The following is a 20680-nucleotide window of genomic DNA, read 5'->3' on the forward strand; positions in this document are numbered from 1 at the left end:
CTGGGCCCCAAAGTCCTTGGTGCCTGATCAGGCCATTACTCTGGGTCCAGGTGTGATTTCTCTACATTCCACCATTAATGTTTATGCCTGATGTATATAGGCCTGATAATACTCATAGTTAATGTAAAAGTAATGGTTAATTTCTCCCACAATAGTTAATATAAAAGTAATGGTTAATTTCTCCCACAATAACCACTACACACAAACCATGATATTCAGCCATTCATAACCACTACACACACCATGATATTCAGCCATTCATACCCACTACACACACACACCATGATATTCAGCCATTCATACCCACTACACACACCATGATATTCAGCCATTCATAACCACTACACACACACACCATGATATTCAGCCATTCATACCCATTCCATACGCCATGATAATCCTTCATTCGTAACCATTCAATACACCGTGATAATCATTCATTCTTACTCATTTAAGTTGTGTGTGCTTTATCAATGGATAATGAACACAGAAAAGTTATCTTCTTGTCTGAGTTATAATGTAATGTTTGTAGTAAATATGGCACGTTAAATTCATAAATTATGAATGTTTATAAAATATCTCAAACTAAGTAGCCAGAACGCAATCTAATGGAAAAGCATTACAACTATTACATTTAATATATACATATACATAATAAAAAAGATATAGCCTCTTAAAGTATCAAAATATATCCATTGAAAGCAGCCTTGGCCATTAAACACTTATTTCACTCTTCCAGCTGTAAATCAACTGCCATTCTTCATAATTAACTGGGTTCAATAAACACACCTTGGCATAGAGGCACTCCTTATCAGCTTAATGGAGGCGAAGATAATAGCAGAGCCATAGGTGACTGAGGAAATATTCCAGCCATTAGGGCTTGTGGATTCACGGCTCGGGCGTCAGACATTCGAGGAGAAGCGCATAATAAATGTATGTATCCTTTCTCATTCAAAAATTAATTGTGTACTTTACTGGCTTTAGAACGGAATCTAGCATAAACAAATACTATTAAGAAACAGGTATTTCTTTACTACAGTTTGATAGGTATTTGAACAGTTGTAACTAGGACATTCTGCTATCTGTGTTGTTAAGAGAGCGAACATGAAGGAATCCTCTAACCTCTCGACAACAACAGAGAGTGAAGGTGAGCACCTAAACAGTTAAATACAATCACATATATATCTACATAGATATATATATAGATATATATATAAGAGCTGTTCAATGTCAATCTAATTTTTGTATTTAATTTCTTATTTCCAGAAAAGAACAATGGGTAAGTTGTGAGGCTGGCCTGATGCTATCAATGTTAATCTTGAATTGTTAGAGGATCTCCAGCCTTCTTTTTTCTCATCATGCAACAGGAAGAACAACCCAGCAGCGAGTGTTGGATTCTTTGAGCTGGTAAACACCTGCTGATGCTCTGTTCCTTATTGTTGACTGTGCCTAAGCCTTACTTTGTCACTATGAAATGAACAACATGATGCCGGTTTCTAAAAGGTTCTTCTGCCGGTAGTTCCGGTTCGCCTCCCGGCAGGACTCGGTGATGATGGTGGTGGGGGGTGTGTGCGCCCTGTTGCACGGCGCTGCCTCCCCGCTCATGCTGCTGGTGTATGGCATGATGACCGACACCTTCGTGGCCTACGAGCTGGAGGTCCAGGAGCTGGCCGACCCCAATAAGACATGCCAGAACAACACCATATGGTGGATCAACCAATCCATATACGTGACGCCAGAGAACACCACCATGGACTGTGGGTGAGTTGAGAGTGTTTTCTTATGGAAAAAAAACACATTCCTGTATTTGTTCTACTTTGATGCCTCTTGTGCCAGGGTGGACATCGAGACACAGATGACCATGTTTGCATATTACTATATTGGAATTGGATTAGGTGTGCTGATCCTCAGCTATTTCCAAGTAAGTATTTCCTCTTTGGACACTATGGACTCAGTATGGACAAATGAATCAGTGCTAAAACTTCATGAATCCTCATCACTCTGCTATTGGGATCCAGATCGCTCTCTGGGTTTCTGCTGCTGCAAGACAAGTCCAGAGAATCAGGAAAACTTACTTCAGAAAAGTTATGAGAATGGAGATCGGCTGGTTTGACTGCAACTCAGTGGGGGAACTGAACACAAGGATATCTGAGTGAGTATTTACACACGTATATATATATATATATATAGGACTTTCTCGTTATGGGAATGTAAAACAACACACGTACCCTTTTGGTTCCTCTCAGTGACATCAACAAGATCAACAACGCCATCGCTGACCAGGTGTCCATCTTCATCGAGAGGATCTCCACCTTCGTGTTCGGCTTCATGGTGGGCTTCATCGGGGGCTGGAAGTTAACCGTGGTGGTCATCGCTGTGAGCCCACTGATCGGCCTGGCTGCCGGGCTCATGGCCATGGTTAGAGAGCTTCCTTCATACTGTAACCAGACTAAACACTAGTTAACCCTAACCCTAACCCTAACCCTAACCCTAACACCGCCCCCCCCCCCTGAAGGCGGTGGCCAGACTGACAGGCAGGGAGCTGGCGGCTTACGCTAAAGCCGGAGCCGTGGCCGACGAGGTCCTCTCGGCCATCAGGACCGTGGCGGCCTTCGGAGGGGAAGACAAGGAAGTGGAAAGGTATTGAGTCGGGTCAATCTACTGACTAACCCTAACCATGGAACAGGGTTATCCCTAACCATAACCATGGAACAGGGTTAACCCTAACCATGGAGCAGGGTTAACCCAAACCCTAACTATAGAACAGGGTTAATCCAAACCTTAACCATGGAACAGGGTTAACCCTAACCCTAACCATGGAGCAGGGTTAACCCTAACCCAACACAGACAAGGGTTAATCCTAACCCAACACAAAGGTCTTAACCCACATTCCTTCCAAGGCAGGGTCAGGGTTAACCCTAACCCTAACCCTAACCCTTGACCCAAACACTCCTTCCAGGGCAGGACAGAAGTGCAATATATGTGGTGGGCAATGGGCAGATATCTTTTGGAATTGTATTGCAACATTTAGTATTAGTATAAGCTACACGTGAACCTCCTAAGATAGCGCCTTTTAATTGGTTTGCTATCTCAGGATTTGGGCCAATATCCCATGATTGAGATCTAAAACTCAGGATATTGTTTTTATCGCAAAATGTCGTCTCGTCACGCTAATAAAAACAATTAAACCGCTAATAAAAACAAATAAATCCCGGCAAAACATGTTATCTTGTGTTTTCGTGTTCACATGTAGTTTATACTAAAACAATTATTCACCTCATGCTCCGTGAATAGTGGGGAATAGCCCTCAAGACCGAAGGTCAAGGGGGCTATTCCCCACTATTCATAAATATAATAAATATGGACACACACACACACACACACACACACACACACACACACACACACACACACACACACACACACACACACACACACACACACACACATATGGTATGATAGTGTTAGCATAAAAATCTCAACAAAAATCAGTGTGTGCTTGTGTGTGTGTGTGTGTGTGTGTGTGTGTGTGTGTGTGTGTGTGTGTGTGTGTGTGTGTGTGTGTGTGTGTGTGTGTGTGTGTGTGTGTGTGTGTGTGTGTGTGCGTTTCTGTTACTGTTACTGTTATGTAACGTTTATGTAACGTGTAACATGGCTGTCGGTTGGGAAGGTATGACAGGAACCTGGAAGAGGCTCAGAGCTGGGGCGTGAAGAAAGGCAGCATCATCGGGGTTTTCCAGGGCTACTTGTGGTGCATCATCTTCCTCTGCTACGCCTTGGCCTTCTGGTACGGATCTAAACTGGTCATCGAGACCAAGGAGCTGTCTCCTGGTACTCTTATCCAGGTAAACATCCCGACACTTTTTTTGCCCTAAAGACAACCCTTAGCAAGTAGGTCAGATTAGGGGCCGGGTTAAGGTTATCCCTTCTCATAACCCTTAGCAAGTAGGTCAGATTAGGGACCGGGTTAAGGTAATCCCTTCTCATAACCCTTAGCAAGTAGGTCAGATTAGGGGCCGGGTTAAGGTTATCCCTTCTCATAACCCTTAGCAAGTAGGTCAGATTAGGGGCCGGGTTAAGGTTATCCCTTCTCATAACCCTTAGCAAGTAGGTCAGATTAGGGGCCGGGTTAAGGTTATCCCTTCTCATAACCCTTAGCAAGTAGGTCAGATTAGGGGCCGGGTTAAGGTTTGGGGGGATTGCCTATGAGTGATGCACTATGGTGGGGGCCCCCTGCAGGTGTTTTTCGGGGTGTTGATGGCAGCCATGAACCTGGGTCAGGCATCGCCCTGCTTGGAGGCCTTTGCTTGTGGTCGCGCTGCAGCCAGCACCATATTTGCAACCATAGACCGGGTAAAACCTTCTCTCTCGTCTGTCAATTATTGAGTTTAATCAAATCTAATTTATTAGTAATAATGATAATATATATAGGTTTTTGTGGATTAAATCGTATTAAACCGCTGTTCCCGTGGTTACTTTCACAGGAACCGGAAATTGACTGTTTCTCAGAGGAGGGTCATAAGCTGGACAGAGTCACTGGTGACATTGAGTTCCATGATGTCAGCTTTCACTACCCATCTCGACCGGACGTCACGGTAACTCTACGATGGCATCACTCTGGGTACCTGGCTGGAGGGTGGATTTTGATGCCATGGGCTTAATCAGGCTTGGCGTACACACACATAAACTTAATAACGTGCACATATCTGGACTCAATTCACCATCAGGGTTTAAAAAAGTCTGCAGCTCAGACATTAGGCGGGAGCTTGGGTCCAAGATCTAAGGACATAGCCTGACCACGCCCACTCAGGGAAATACTAGACATAGATATTATACATGATATTATACATACCAATAGAATATTATGCGTTATATTATACATATGCCTAATACTCACGTGGTCATAAAATATCCCAGGGCACAGAGTAGGGGATTCCCCGGTGTCCTGGCTAAAACTGCCAGACCAGGCTCCTTCAATCTGGCCCCCTAATCATCCCCCTGTATAATTGGCTGATTCATTCATTCCCTCACTCTCCACCTCAAGCTGGGGCGTGGTGAGCGTTCTGGTGCTGATTGGCTGCCGTGTATCACCCAAGTGGGTGCTACACACTGGTGGTGGTTAGTGAGGTTACCCCCCCTTCACTGTAAAGCGCTTTGGGTGTCCAGAAAAGCACAGGTTCGTTCAACAATACAATTAAAGAAAATGTTGTTTCCAATATCATATTTACTTTAAGGGGATATCCTAAAGGATTAATGTGAAAACAGCTTAATGTGGCTAAATGACCTTAAAGAGGAACTGAACTGAAATTTGAAGTTTAGTTGATATAACAGATGTATTGTCTGCCTTCTCATTGGTACAATAACTAAAAAGGGCTGAACTTGCTAAAAGGGATTACGGTGAAAGGGGTGCCACCATGTTGGATTTCAACAATCAGCTACGTCACTGGCATGGTAACCTACTCCTACTCTGTGGCTCTAGCAGCCATAGCAGGTAAGGAGTCAGGCTTTGAGGCTCGCTGAAATGGCTACGGAGAAGCAAACAACCAGGTCTACAGGAGGATCATTTTATTGCATTGCCCCTGGCTGCAGTAATGAATTATATAGGGCCAAGACTGCTGGGGTAATCATACATTTCCACAGGCTACCTTTGAATAGGAAACCAGCCCTTAATACATGGCATGCAGCCTTAAAACTGACTAACCCTCCGATGTCAATCGGCCATGTCAATCTCCACAAGCTAGCACTCCGACCATAAAGTGTATAGACTATTACTCAGACGATATCACAGATCTATGTTTCCAAGCTGCTAATTAAACCACGGAAGGTCTGTAAATCTGTAAATACAGCCCCTTGGTCAATTTAATTACTAACTGTATTTCTGCTCAATCTAAAAGGTTAAACAACTACTATCTCCCCCTCGACTTGAATGTTTTTATACAGCGCGCAGGCTGGATGCGCGCAGGCTTGATGCGCTCCACTTATTTTCGTGGAGAACCAGCGCCTTGAATATGTAGGTACTACAGCGTTTGTACAGCTCGTTGCATTTCAGCAATGAGTCCGTCTTTACGGAGATATTCCTGAAACGCATCAAAGGATATCAGAGGGGGAATGATCGTTTTCGCCTTGTTACTTGGTTGCTATTTATGGGGCGCTCCAGTGTCTCCGCTCGGACGTCCCTTAGAGAGAGCATGGCCACTTCCAAAAACTCTCTCTCGCCGTACAGCTTCCAAAATGCCCTATGCATGGTTATGCAACCTAATCCTAACATTAGATGGTCAAGGTTGACCGGGACCTCTCGGCAGCAGACCGATTCAATGGCAGTGTCCATGCTCCGGCAGCACCCACACGCACACCAGTCACACCCAAATGATCCGAAGGCGGAGCTGGGACTGAAATTGATCCCTCTCCACCGGGTAGCAGTCGGACACTACAGGCATGTCCCTCACAGGCTCAAACGCGTAACCAGCCATATTAAAATCACTGTTTTCCGCCGTGGAGTGTAGAAGACGTTCGCGTGTCTGCAGCAACGACCTAGCCCTACCATGCCAGTGACGTCATCAGCGCTCTAATACGCATTTTCTTTTGTTGCTAAAAAAAGCTATATATTGATTTTCTCAATAATTTTTTTAGTGTAATTTTTTTTTATCATGGTCATAACTAACACGTTATCGATGTTGATCATTTCAGTTCGGTTCATCTTTAAAGAAAGTTAGATTAAGATGAAATTCATACCATTCACACTCCATCATAAGGGAATGCAATGATGAGAATAGCAAGTCTAAAGAAATGCAAATAATATGAAAATAAATCATATTTAGGCGGAAACAAGAGCTTTATGAGGCTTAATGACATTAAATCAAAATTTGAAAATCCATCCTTTAAACAGTAATTATAGAATATAAGGGATACTATGATGTTGATTTCAAGTCTAAATTAAAGGGATCGAAGAAATATGGCAATTTTCCCTTTTAATAATTAATTGAACCGAATCTGCATAATGTAGCTTAATGTAGCTTAATGGCCTTTAACTGATTCAAGAAACCTGAAAAGCATTTCAAGGACTCCTCATGGTATGCTTCTACATACTCCAAAAGGTAAACAGAAACTGTTTATATACAGTGTTCCAAAATCGAATATATAGTAAATTGCCTCGGAACTAGGAAAAATTATTGTAAACTACTACTTACTATATAATGTGAGTAAAGGACCTAAAATCAAGTCAGTATTAGTACTAGAGTGGCTAGTAACAGTAGTCAAGGTACAGTAACTCTATCATAGAATAGTGGCTAGTAGTAGTCAAGGTAACTCTTTATTAACCTAGTGGGTAACTATGTATCTGTACAGTCTTACCCATTCTTGCTCCTTAATGACCTGTCTCTGTACTGTCTAACCCCCACCTGCTCCTTAATGACATGTATCTTAACTGTCTAACCCATACCTACTCCATAATGACCTGTCTCTGTACTGTCTAACCCCTACCTGCTCCTTTGTGACCTGTCTCTGTACTTTCTTCCCCCTACCTGCTCCTTAATGACCTGTCTCTGTACTGTCTAACCCCTACCTGCTCCTTAACGACCTGTCTCTGTACTGTCTATCCCCTACCTGCTCTTAAATTACCTGTCTCGGTACTGTCTAACCCCTAACTGCTCCTTAATGACCTGTCTCTGTACTGTCTAACCCCTACCTGCTCCTTAATGACCTGTCTCTGTACTGTCTAACCCCTACCTGCTCCTTAATGACCTGTGTCTGTGATCTCTAACCCTTACCTGTGCCTTAATGACCTGTCTCTGTAGTGCCTAACCCTTACCTGCTCCTGAATGTCATGGTACTACAATTATTTGGAGGACACTAGGGTGTCCTTCCAAAAGTTATTGAAGGACACCCCTATGTCCTTAATTGGAGGAAACTAGTGTTTGGGTTAACCGCTTTGGGAGTGAGATTTCCTTAATTATTTTTGTATTTCTAGATTCTAGACCATCTGAGCATGGTCATTAAAGCCGGGCAGAACACTGCCTTTGTTGGCCCTAGTGGCTCTGGGAAGAGCACCACTGTCCAGCTCATCCAACGCTTCTACAACCCCAAGGAAGGAAAGGTAAGAGTTGGGCAAATACAAGTTAAAGCCTCCAATACATAACAAACGACTGTTTGTTCTTTTCTGGTCTCCAAAATGGCACTCAGTAAGCCACAACACCTCTAAGGGCACATGAGGGGTATTCCATCAACCAAGCTAAAGGCAAAGCCGGCTTATTTTGCTTAGCTACTTTCAGCTAGAGTTGCATTCCATTAAAGTGACTTAAGGGAATCTCCGCTAGTTATCCATTGGCAACTTATCCGACTAAACTAACCTGGTCGGTACCAGGCTAACTGTCAGGCTTACTTAATCTGTGTTTCAGAGAAGTTCCATCCATCGGCAACAAGTGTACCATCAGAAGGTCCCGCCAAGCCTAGTCTTCACGATTTTGTCCTAAATGTACATATATGAAGTACAAACAGCGTATATTTACCTAAATACTACTTATGCATTCAACAGATCTGTGATTTTATTTGCCAGATAGCCTCCCTGTATTTATTAATGGTTACGATGTTCCCTTTTTGAGTTATTATATGCTTGTAATCCTCATAGACCTCCACAAGCAGCTTCAGTTCACCCCTGGAAAAGATCCCGCTCGGTCCTTTTCGGACATTTGATCCATGATTCAGCCTTCACGGTTATGGTTACATTTCTCATGAGCATGCGTAATCCGCGATAACGTAAGCCTGGCTTGAGCTAACCTGAGCAAGGCGAGGCTGAACTGCTTTGATGGAATGGCTTTAGCCTCAAGTGGAAGTTGGCGTTAGTTCTAACCGGGCTTAATCAACTAATTGCCGCCTTCGTTAGCGACTTTGATGTAATAGCCCTCTGGTCTTCTTATAACCCAAGGTTGTATCAGCGATTCTAGGCCTAAACATAAATGATCACATTCATCTGATCTTTCCTCACGATCCGCTAGCTGCCCGCCCAATAAGCAGGCCGTCAAAAAACGTGTCTCTGTAGGCAGCCTATGCTCCGAGATCGTACAAAAAAACAAATGGTACTACCAACCACTGAAAAATAAAATAAATAGTGTTGTGTATTGACCGTTTTAAGTTTGTCCCTCCTGGGATGCGGTCACGCCCTCTTTTATGCTACGTGCTGACGTTGTTGTATGTGCCTTCTCTGAGTTCAATACTAAAGCAGTGCATATCAAATGCTCACGGTCTCGTTTCCTTATTAGTTGTTGTACTGACTGAGTAGGATATCCTAGTATACAACAAATAGTATTCCAACCAATCACCGACAAGGGGTGGGTGTTGCAGAGTTTTGCGCTGCGCTCATGATAGTTTTTACTGGATGCACGAGACACGAAGGGAGGGGCGAGCGGGCTCTGTTTGTTTGGGTTCTCGCTTCAAACACCAACAGAAGTGACATCGCTAATACAAACTTTAAGGCCCTTCATTGGTTATATTATTAATTTGATTAGTAATATAACTTTATCTTTGATTTGTTGTTGTTGTTGTTGTTGTTGCGTTTGTTCCCTTATGGAACACTTTATTTAGATTTTTTGCACAAAATTACTGTTTGAATAAAGTTTGATTCATGATAAAAAAAAACCTGAGGCCAACGTGGGACTGATGTGATGTCAGGTGACCCTGGACGGCCATGACGTTCGGGGTCTGAACATCCAGTGGCTTCGCTCGCTGATCGGCGTGGTGGAGCAGGAGCCCACGTTGTTCGCTACTACCATCGCTGAGAACATCCGCCTGGGCCGGCCGGAGGTCTCCATGGAAGACATCACCGCTGCAGCCAGAGAAGCCAACGCCTACGACTTCATCATGGGCCTGCCACAGGTAGAAGACCACCACAGGAATCTACTCACTTGAAATCTGAAATATGTCTAATACAGACTAGTTGTTAGCAGGATAGTCCAGTGGTTAGTCTAGTGGTTAGTCTAGTTGCTAGTCTAGTTGTTAGACTAGTGGTTAGCAGGATAGTCTAGTTGTTAGTCTAGTGGTTAGCAGGCTAGTCTCATGGTTAGACTAGTGGTTAGCAGGGCCGGGTTTGGGTTTAGGTTCAGGGTTAAAGCCCAAGCGTCCTTGAAATAGATGCCTAATCCCTTTACTTCATGGTTTACGTTTTACGTAAACCATGTACCAATGTAATCAATCTTTACATTATCTGTTTTTTACTGAACGTCGTATTTCAGAAGTTCGACACCCTGGTTGGGGAAGGGGGGGGGCAGATGAGCGGGGGGCAGAAGCAGAGGATCGCCATCGCCCGGGCGCTGGTCCGGAGGCCCCGCATCCTGCTGCTGGACATGGCAACCTCCGCCCTGGACAACCACAGCGAGGCGGTGGTCCAGAAGGCCCTCGATACGGTCAGTAGGGCAGTAGGTCAGTAGAGGGCAGTAGGGTACATCTGATACAGTCAGGACCCCTGGAGGGCAGTAGGGCAGTAGGGTACATCTGATACAGTCAGGACCCCTGGAGGGCAGTAGGGCAGTAGGGTACATCTGATAGAACCAGGAACCCTGGAGGACAGTAGGGCAGTAGGGTATATCTGATAGAACCAGGACCCCTGGAGGGCAGTAGGGCAGTAGGGCAGTAGAGGGCAGTAGGGCAGTAGAGGGCAGTAGGGCAGTAGGGCAGTAGAGGGCAGTAGGGCAGTAGGGCAGTAGAGGGCAGTGGAGGGCAGTAGGGCAGTAGGGTACATCTGATACAGTCAGGACCCCTGGAGGGCAGTAGGGCAGTAGGGGGCAGTAGAGGGCAGTAGAGGGCAGAAGGGCAGTAGGGGGCAGTAGGGCAGTAGGGGGCAGTAGGGCAGTAGAGGGCAGTAGGGGGCGGTAGGGCAGTAGAGGGCATTAGGGGGCAGTAGGGCAGTAGGGGGCAGTAGGGCAGTAGGGCAGTAGAGGGCATGAGGGCAGGAGGGCAGTAGGGCAGTAGGGGGCAGTAGAGGGCAGTAGGGTACATCTGCTATGGAAGAGTCCCAGAGAACATGACCTATGATGTCCACAGGCGCGTCGAGGAAGGACCACCATCTCGATCGCCCACCGCCTGTCCACTGTGAGGAGCGCAGACGTCATCATTGGGTTCGAGCACGGCCGAGCGGTGGAGCATGGGACCCACAGCCAGCTCCTAGAGAGACAGGGGGTCTACTTCACCCTGGTCACCCTGCAGGACCAGGGGCCCGACGCAGCCCCACACAAAGCACCTGCTGGTACGCAAGGTGGGAGGCAGGACAGAGGAGGGATTTGACTCCCAGCACATTGGGTTTGAACCCAACGTCCTAAGGTTGATACTGGGTTTGAACCCAGTATCAACCTTTAGGCCTCCCTGAGAATGAACCCAGCGTATTCATATATTCATTTATTTCAAATCTCTTCACATAGATTCATGTCATCTGTCACCCATTGTTATGAATAGGGTTAGGATAGTAGATATATTATAGTAAATATAATATTGTTATGATAGTAAATACAAATAGGCACGCACAATTATTTATTTTGAGTGTTTGAACGGGTCTTCTTCTTTTTATGTGCCTTTTCTAGAATCAATTGAGACCGGATTTGATTCTAGGGAAAGGGGATTTAGCCGTGGAAGTTATAATACCAGTTCAAGGTATTTTTCCATCATCACATATCACCAGTCACATAAGAAAGTGTCTCATGGAATAATGGAAATGATGAACACTACTATTTAACTACTAACTAACTGACCAACCACTAACTACTATTATTAATATACCTCCCTCAGGAACTCCGTTCGTCTTCGATCTCATACCCAGTTGTCCAACAACTCCATCCCTGATGCGATCAGCGGCAGCCTCCAGCTCCAGTCCACTGGCCGGATGGAGGAGGTCAAGTACCTTCGTGTTCATTTTGTCACCAAAACCTCAAATGGTCTCAACTTCAGCTTTACTTCAGGGGCAGGATTCTGATCCCAGCCAAAGGTTTTCTGTTCGATCCCTTATGTCGGCAGTCTCCTTATAAGCGTCCCTGAGCCTGATGACCCCTGACCCCTTCCTGCTGGTTCATGGCTCTTGAATGCGTTCTTCTCTACTCTGTGTGAGCAGCCCGGTGAGGAGGCTCCAGAGCAGCTTGTGGAGCCGGCCCCCGTGCTGCGGGTCCTCAGGTACAACCGTCCAGAGTGGCCTTACATGCTGCTGGGGTCCCTGGGGGCCGCGGTCAACGGCTCCGTCAACCCCATCTACGCTATACTCTTCAGTCAGATCCTGGGGGTCAGCATGTGTATTTCAATCCTTTGTACCTTTTGCCATAGCTACCAGGGCTAGCATAGGACTGCTACTAGGGCTAGCATAGGACTGCTACCAGGGCTAGCATAGGACTGCTACCAGGGCTAGCATTGGACTGCTACCAGGGCTAGCATTGGACTGCTACTAGGGCTAGCATAGGACTGCTACCAGGGCTAGCATAGAACCGCTACTAGGGCTAGCATACGATCGCTACGAGGGCTAGCATAGGACCGCTACCAGGGCTAGCATACAACCGCTACCAGGGCTAGCATACGTCCGCTACCAAGGCTAGCATACGACTGCTACCAGGGCTAGCATACGACCGCTATGAGGGCTAGCATAGGACCGCTACCAGGGCTAGCATAGGACCGCTACCAGGGCTAGCATAGGACCGCTACAAAGGCTAACATACGACTGCTACCAGGGCTAGCATAGGACCGCTACAAGAGCTAGCATAGGACCGCTACCAGGGCTAGCATAGGACCACTATGAAGGCTCGCATAGGGCCGCTAGGAGGGCTAGCACAGGACTGCTACGAGGGCTAGCATAGGACCGCTACCAGGGCTAGCACAGGACCGCTACGAGGGCTAGCATAGGACTGCTACCAGGGCTAGCACAGGACCGCTACGAGGACTAGCATAGGACCGCTACCAGGGCTAGCATAGGACCTCAGCAACTCCACAAGGGTTAGCATACGACCGCTATGAGGGTTAGCATAGTATCACTGAGGGTATGCATTGGACCACAAGGTTGCTACAAGGGTTAGCACAAGTCCTCATGGTTGCTACAAGGGCTAGACCGCTAGTTTGCTACGAGGGGTAGCATAAGACCGCAGGTTTGCTGAAGGGGTTAGCTTAGGACCGTAACCGCTAACCGTTTTGTGTATTGTAACATAAAAAGATGAAACACTCTCTTTTACAAAGTTACGGTAGCAAAGGTTATGGTAACTGTTTCCTTTTCAATTTCCATTTGATTAATAATTTGTACATTAACACAGGGTCACCGCAGGTTCAACGAAATGGGTTAAAATTAAGTCACACAGCACAGGTGTTGGTTGTGGTATTTACAATGGTATAGTAGTTAAGGTTATGGTACATAGTAGTCAAAGCTTTTAACAAAAGTATAGTAGTAAGCGGTAAGTTAGGTAAATCCCTTAACAATCAAAACAAGATGAAGAGCAAACAATAAACAAGAGCAAATATAGCCTGGAGGGAACACTAGGTCTTATCCCAGTTGCATCAACTATCTCTCTTAATTTCGCAGACGTTCGCCATGCAAGACCTGATCCAACAGCGGGAGCAGATCGATGGAATATGCATCCTGTTCTGCATTGTGGCGTTAGTCAGCTTCTTCTCCCAGTTTTTACAGGTTAGCCCGACTTTCCTTAACCCTACTATACTAGCCACACAATAACGTCAAATGGAACATATGTTTAGATATTCCACATGCACATACAAATGACCCAACCCACATATCCCTCTCTTCTAGTTGAGTAAACCACACCGATGTATGCCTGCATTCAGCTTTAGACTCAAAGTGGACTGTACCTATCGGACCCATTTACTCATCTAACACCTGGAATGGAAATGACGATCAACTCACTTAAAAAGCCAAAGATTGGCAAACCAAAGCTGAAATATTTCCAAACGTCACCGCATGGTGTGTGGGAGATTGTTAGGGTTAGGGCTAACCCTAACTAGGGCTAATCCACCAGGGGTTAGGGTTAGGGTAAGGGCTAACCCTAACTCTACCCTAACCCACCAGGGTTTAGGGTTAGGGTAAGGGCTATCCCTTACTCTAACCCTAACCCACCAGGGGTTAGGGTTAGCTTTAGGGCTATCCCTAACTCTACCCTAACCCACCAGGGGTACGCCTTCGCTAAGTCCGGGGAGCTCCTGACCAGGCGCCTGAGGAGGGCCGGGTTCCAGGCCATGCTGAGGCAGGAGGTGGGCTGGTTCGATGACCCCGGGAACAGCCCTGGTGCCCTGACCACCCGGCTGGCCACGGACGCCTCCATGGTGCAGGGGGTGAGCTGCTGCTGTTCACTCATTAGGCTCAACCACAGAGAAGAACACATTCATAGTCTACAGCATTTCTGGCTGCATAGTAGGCTGCACTAATCTAGAATCATTCTACTTGGATTCATTATGTAGCAGTTTTATGTTTGCACTGTGAGCTGCTTCAATAATGACCAAGTTCAAATACAGAGATTAAAGAGGATTATCCCAACACAATTCTTGCTTGTGTTGCAATTGTAAATTGTAATTCCACTTTGAGTACTGAAAGCCTGATATAGCCTATATTTTTTAGATAAAGAAATTGGTTGAAAAGTCCATAAAATCTAGATAAAAATGTTCTGAAGCCTTCCCCCTATTGACAGATGTATGCATCAAAACATAAACCAATTCTATGTTTTTTAGATTCCAATACTATTGTGTACACATATCAAAGGTACACTTTTACATAGAGTTTGCAATGTTAGATGTGCGAAGTGTTGAGGTTTTATTTCTGCAGGCAACAGGATCTCAGATTGGCATGATCGTGAATTCATTGACCAACATCGGAGCGTCCTTCATCATCGCCTTCTACTTCAGCTGGAAGTTGACTTTAGTGGTCATGTGCTTCCTGCCTCTCATCGGCCTGTCTGGGGTCTTCCAGGCCAAGATGTTGACCGGCTTCGCAACCGAGGACAAGAAGGCAATGGAGGCCGCGGGTCAGGTGGGCAAGGTCCACGCACCTCATGTGATGTTAATGCGCATCATGATACATGAATATCTTTCACCATATAGGAATATAAATCATGTGACATAAATATCTATCATGATGCATGACTATATATCATGATATATGAATATAAAGCCTGTGAAATGAATATATCATGATATATTCATATTTATCATGTTACGTATCATGTGATGATATATATATATATATCATGATATATGACTATATATCAAATTGTGTGATATTAATATATATCATGCTATATGAGTATATAGCATAATATATGAGTGTATATATACCATGCTAATACTCATATAGCATGATATATACACGTCATCTCGTCACACTCGTACTATATATCATCATGATATATGACTATATGATGATGATATATAGTACGAGTGTATATGATGATGATATATGAGTGTATATATCATGATATATTAATGTATATATCATGATATATGAATATTTATCATGAATATATATAGCATGATATATGAGGGTAAATGTGATACATGACTATAAATCACGGTATATGAGTTTAAATATCATTACATTTGCAATGACACTTTTATCTAAAGCGACTTACAATAAGTACATTTGTCAGAAGAAGGTGAAACAGCATTATTGCTGTCGATACATATCATGATGTATGAATGTATATATCATGATATATGAGTGTATACATCACAATGTATGGGTGTGTACATATAGGATATAGTTAATCAAGCAGCATATGAATAGGGTTAGGGTTAGGGTTAACCCTAACCCTAACCCTAACAATGAAGGTGTCTGGAGAGGTTAGGGTTAGGGTTAGGGTTAGGGTTAACCCTAACCCTAACCCTAACAATGAAGGTGTCTGGAGAGGTTAGGGTTAGGGTTAGGGTTAGGGTTAACCCTAACCCTAACCCTAACAATGAAGGTGTCTGGAGAGGCGCTGTCCAACATCCGGACCATCGCAGGCTTGTCTCAGGAAAGCGCCTTTGTGGCGTCGTACGAGCAGCAGCTGGAGGCGCCGTACCACTCCGCCCTGAGGAAGGCCAACGTCTACGGCGTCTGCTTCGGCTTCGCCCAGTGTGTCATCTTCATGGCGTACGCTGCGTCCTTCAGATACGGGGGCTATCTGGTCACCGCTGAAGGCCTGCACTACATCGTGGTGTTCAGGTCTGTGTTGAAAGCATATATCGGTTTGTCGTTAAGCTGAACCAAACCAACGTCTAGCGCTCAGCCCTCTCTTCTCTGTGCAGGGTGATTTCAGCCGTGGTGATCAGCGGCACTGCTCTGGGAAAGGCTTCCTCCTTCACTCCAGATTACGCCAAAGCTAAGATCGCCGCTGGCCAGTTTTTCAAACTACTTGACCGGGTTCCCACCATAAGCACTAGCCCCTCCCATGGAGAGAAGTGGGTAGGTGACCCGAAACAATCAAACGCAAGTGACTTAAGCCTGTCAACATTGAAACGTCATTCGCTATTGGCTTACACCCGTCTCCCATATCTAGGACAACTTTAAAGGGGAGGTGGAGTTCCGAGACTGTAAATTCACCTATCCCACTCGGCCAGATGTCCAGGTCCTGAACGGACTGGTGGTGTCCGTTAAGCCCGGTCAGACTCTGGCCTTTGTGGGCAGCAGTGGCTGTGGGAAAAGCACAAGCGTTCAGCTGCTGGAGAGGTTCTACGACCCAGACGAAGGCCAAGTGGTTTGTTGACTCGTACTTCAAGAAATAATTTTTATTGTGATTTTGATTGTGTTTAGCCTCAACCTCGCCTTGGATGAATGACTAAAAAGATGCTGAATTTGGTAAATGAGTAACCTCATAAACAAAAACTGATAATATTATAGCATGAATACTGATTTAATTTCCAGTTGATAGACGGCCGGCCCTCCTGGAGTGTCAATGTGGCGTTTCTCAGAGCCCAGATGGGCGTGGTGTCCCAGGAGCCCGTGTTGTTTGACTGCAGCATAGCAGAGAACATCCAGTATGGAGATAACCTGCGCAATGCTAGCATGGAAGAGATTGTCAACGCTTCAAAGAAAGCTTTTCTCCATGACTTTGTGATGACTCTTCCAGATGTAAGTTATCGATTTACAAACAACACACATATACATCCATCCCTATGACTTCCCGTCCTGTCAAGAGAATATACTCTCAGCCCAAACCGAGGTCTGCTGTTTCTAATGACATCTCAAATGGTCTCCCCTGAATGGGCAGAAATATGAGACTCAGGTGGGTGCGCAGGGATCCCAGCTTTCCAGAGGACAGAAGCAACGTATTGCCATCGCCAGAGCCATCCTCAGGAACCCAAAGATCCTCCTACTGGATGAGGCCACATCTGCTCTGGACACAGAGAGCGAGAAGGTACCCAGGCTCGCTTTACCTACCAGGTTAAGACGTTAAAGCTGCTGGAGGTTCACTTCTAGAGTTGTAAAAGAGAGAGCAGTAGAGTAAATAAAAGGCCCCTCTCTCCCTCTCTCTCCCCACCCTCCATTCATAACTCCGCTATTCATTCACATGTGATTGACGGGCAAGATGGATTACCTGAACAAATCAGAGAAGAGATGCCCTGATTGGTCAGAAATGACCCTGGGTGCGGTCTGAAATCGAAATGGTCTCATCCAGAGGCGGCGCAGCCCAGAGGCACTGGCCGTCCTCCCGGCTCACTCACTGGTAGCGCATGGGTGGCTAGGCCATTGCTAACCAATTATAACCAAACTCTAGCTGTTCAATCTTACCTGCTCCTTTAATAATACTAGTGTGTGTGTGTGTGTGTGTGTGTGTTTGTGTGTATATATATATATATATATATATATATATATATATATATATATATATATATATATCTTTTAGATATAATAGCTCTTACATCTTACCTACAGCCCCTTTCAAGTATTACTACAAGTAGCATGTGATGTTGTGGTATCCCTGTTGCTGCATTAAAGCATCATTACATCATGAAGTCTAGCTACCACATCAGGTTAGAGGAAGTGTGTGATACGATTAATAATAACAAGCTGGGATCTCTCAGACTGTGCAGGATGCTTTGGACCAGGCTAGGAGAGGCCGGACATGCCTGGTCATCGCCCACAGACTGTCCACCATCCAGTCTGCTGACATCATCGCCGTCATGGCCCAGGGCGTGATCATAGAGAAGGGTACCCATGATGAGCTCATGGCCAGGAAGGGGGCTTATTACAGTCTGGTCACCACCGGAGCTCCAATCAGCTAGTCGCTGTGGCTAACCCAGACCCACAGTCACGGTAGAGTGGTTATAGCCTCGTAACATTCTAACTTGAAATGTCAATGTTTACTATATGTGTCACAGATCTCACTTTTAATTTGTATTTACTGCTAATGAAGACATTTATATATAAAGTATAGAAACAAAATTATCAAAGAAGACTCTGTTTCAATACATCATTCTATTGTGTTTGAGTGCGTTAATGAACTGATGTCCGCTGAGCCTGATTGGGTCTGGAGACAAACTGAGTGTAAACATGATTGATACAAGGCCTGCAGGTCCACTGGTAGCCTAGCAACCCACACAAACCAGCATTTGTGCATTTGATTACATTGCACACACACACACACACACACACACACACACACACACACACACACACACACACACACACACACACACACACACACACACACACACACACACACACACTGATAACACACACACATAAGATTGTGTTATGTGAAGTAACACAATCTACTGATGGTGTTTGGAGAACCTGCTATATACACTCTATGTTCTACAGATGGTGTTGGAGAACCTGCCATATACACTCTATGTTCTACTGATGGTGTTGGAGAACCTGCTATATACACTCTATGTTCTACTGATGGTGTTGGAGAACCTGCCATATACACTCTATGTTCTACTGATGGTGTTGGAGAACCTGCTATATACACTCTATGTTCTACTAATGGTGTTGGAGAACCTGCTATATACACTCTATGTTCTACCGATGGTGTTGGAGAACCTGCTGTATACACTCTATGTTCTACTGATGGTGTTGGAGAACCTTCTATATACACTCTGTTCTAACCCTTACTCCAGTTGAGGAGCCTTAGAATCCGGTTCTCCGTGGAGCTGGGCTGGTTACCCTGCTTACCCGGTAACCGTTTACCGGGTAACCTGGTGACTTGGTTACCCAGCAACCTGGTTACCCTGGTGACCTGGTTACCTGGTTACCTGGTTACCCTGGTTGACCTGGTGACCTGGTGACCTGGTTACCCTGGTGACCTGGTTACCTTGGTTACCTGGTGACCTGGTTACCCTGGTGACCTGGTTACCTTGGTTACCTGGTTACCTGGTTACCCGCCCTTTCAGGCATCTTTGAAGCCTCTTTGATTTGCGAACCGATCCAAACAACAAAACCTGAATAACATCAACTTAAACAATATAGTTGGAGCCAGAAGGAACATCCAGAATAATACTTGAACTGATAGAAATCCAAAAATTGTAGGCAGCTTTCCAATAAATACCAGCCGTTTCATTTATGAACCCAACTGTAAATACCCAGCACCATAAAGAGTTCACAGTAAGATTAGTCTGGCTGAACGGAAGTGGACAGCGTCTATTGCTTAGCGGCCGATTTGGCCGCGACTCCTCCCCTTCCGGTTGCTGGCGTTACCAAGTTTTCGAAATTGTTTGTGGAACTAGACATCCAATCTTGTTTAATTTTAATATAATGTAATTACTGATTACTGACTATCTGATTTCATTACAATGGTAGGACCACAACATAGCCTATTTTGACATTACCTTGGAAAAGCCCAGACTCCGTCTGGCAGGATTCCCCCGGGGACGATGCGTTTGCGGTCACGACTATCGCCGGTTGGTGTGGATTTGGCCCATCGTTTCACTCTGACAGCGGCATGAGCGTTTGACATGGATTTAACCAATGAACCGATCCGTTCCACGTCACAATAGCTCCTACGGTATTTCTTTAGTAGTGTTCTACAATAACCACATATAAATGTTAAAACGTCGTTCGTTTTTATAGGTCCCGTGGGCCAAAGTGTATGGTGGCTTGAAATCATCGTGACAAAGAATCAAACGATGTTTGTTCTTTTTATCTATAAAATTATCTCCACATCGGCGACATACATCGTTAATGGTTTTTTGTGGCGTTTGGGATTGAGCCATTTCTGACAGCCTCTGAACGTCAAGAAGTTCCGTCAAAATAATTTCCCCCCCGGCACTATTTTGCATGGACACCGCTGCTGCTTCCCGGGCTTAGCCCCGCCCTAGACGATTGTGATTGGTTTAAAGAAATAAAACAGGCCCGCCCAGTTTCCCCACGGATAGACGGCTTGAGGTAGCGTGGCTCCAGACCATTCTACTTTGTAGTTTGGTCTGGCTTTGCGAGACTACAGTAAGATAGACATTAAGCATTCCACAGGCCATGATTTTCTTACTTACAAATGAGTCTTCAGATACAAGGAATAGTGTTCCCACATTAAAGCGAGTGATTTAAAATCTATTAATATCATAATTAGTGAATATAGCAACATGATTTCGCTATATTCACCACAAGGTGGCAGGCATTCCTAACAATGAAAAAAGCATTACATTTTTGTTACGTTGTGGGCATTGTATGGTGTTTGTTTCTATTTGTATAAAACCAAAAATATAATACAATGTAGTTTATAATCTAAAAATACTTATTTTTCTT

General features: G+C 45.0%; 1 protein-coding gene across 1 annotated transcript; it reads left to right on the forward strand.

The window, feature by feature from the left end:
- The first annotated feature begins 1964 nt into the window (after positions 1-1964).
- LOC130373302 (bile salt export pump-like) lies at positions 1965-18608 on the forward strand. The gene is given in 22 exon segments (XM_056579692.1): positions 1965-2152; positions 2247-2418; positions 2516-2640; positions 3671-3845; positions 4240-4353; positions 4485-4595; positions 7967-8092; positions 9664-9867; positions 10224-10394; positions 11032-11242; positions 11565-11634; positions 11770-11872; positions 12089-12253; positions 13532-13636; positions 14134-14295; positions 14783-14986; positions 15918-16159; positions 16243-16399; positions 16494-16688; positions 16835-17065; positions 17205-17351; positions 18019-18608. Coding segments are annotated over 22 exon segments (3558 nt in total). The 5' UTR covers positions 1965-1985; the 3' UTR covers positions 18220-18608.
- The last annotated feature ends 2072 nt before the right edge of the window (positions 18609-20680 follow it).

This window comes from Gadus chalcogrammus, chromosome 20 (assembly GCF_026213295.1).
Source record: "Gadus chalcogrammus isolate NIFS_2021 chromosome 20, NIFS_Gcha_1.0, whole genome shotgun sequence".
Taxonomy (NCBI): domain Eukaryota; kingdom Metazoa; phylum Chordata; class Actinopteri; order Gadiformes; family Gadidae; genus Gadus; species Gadus chalcogrammus.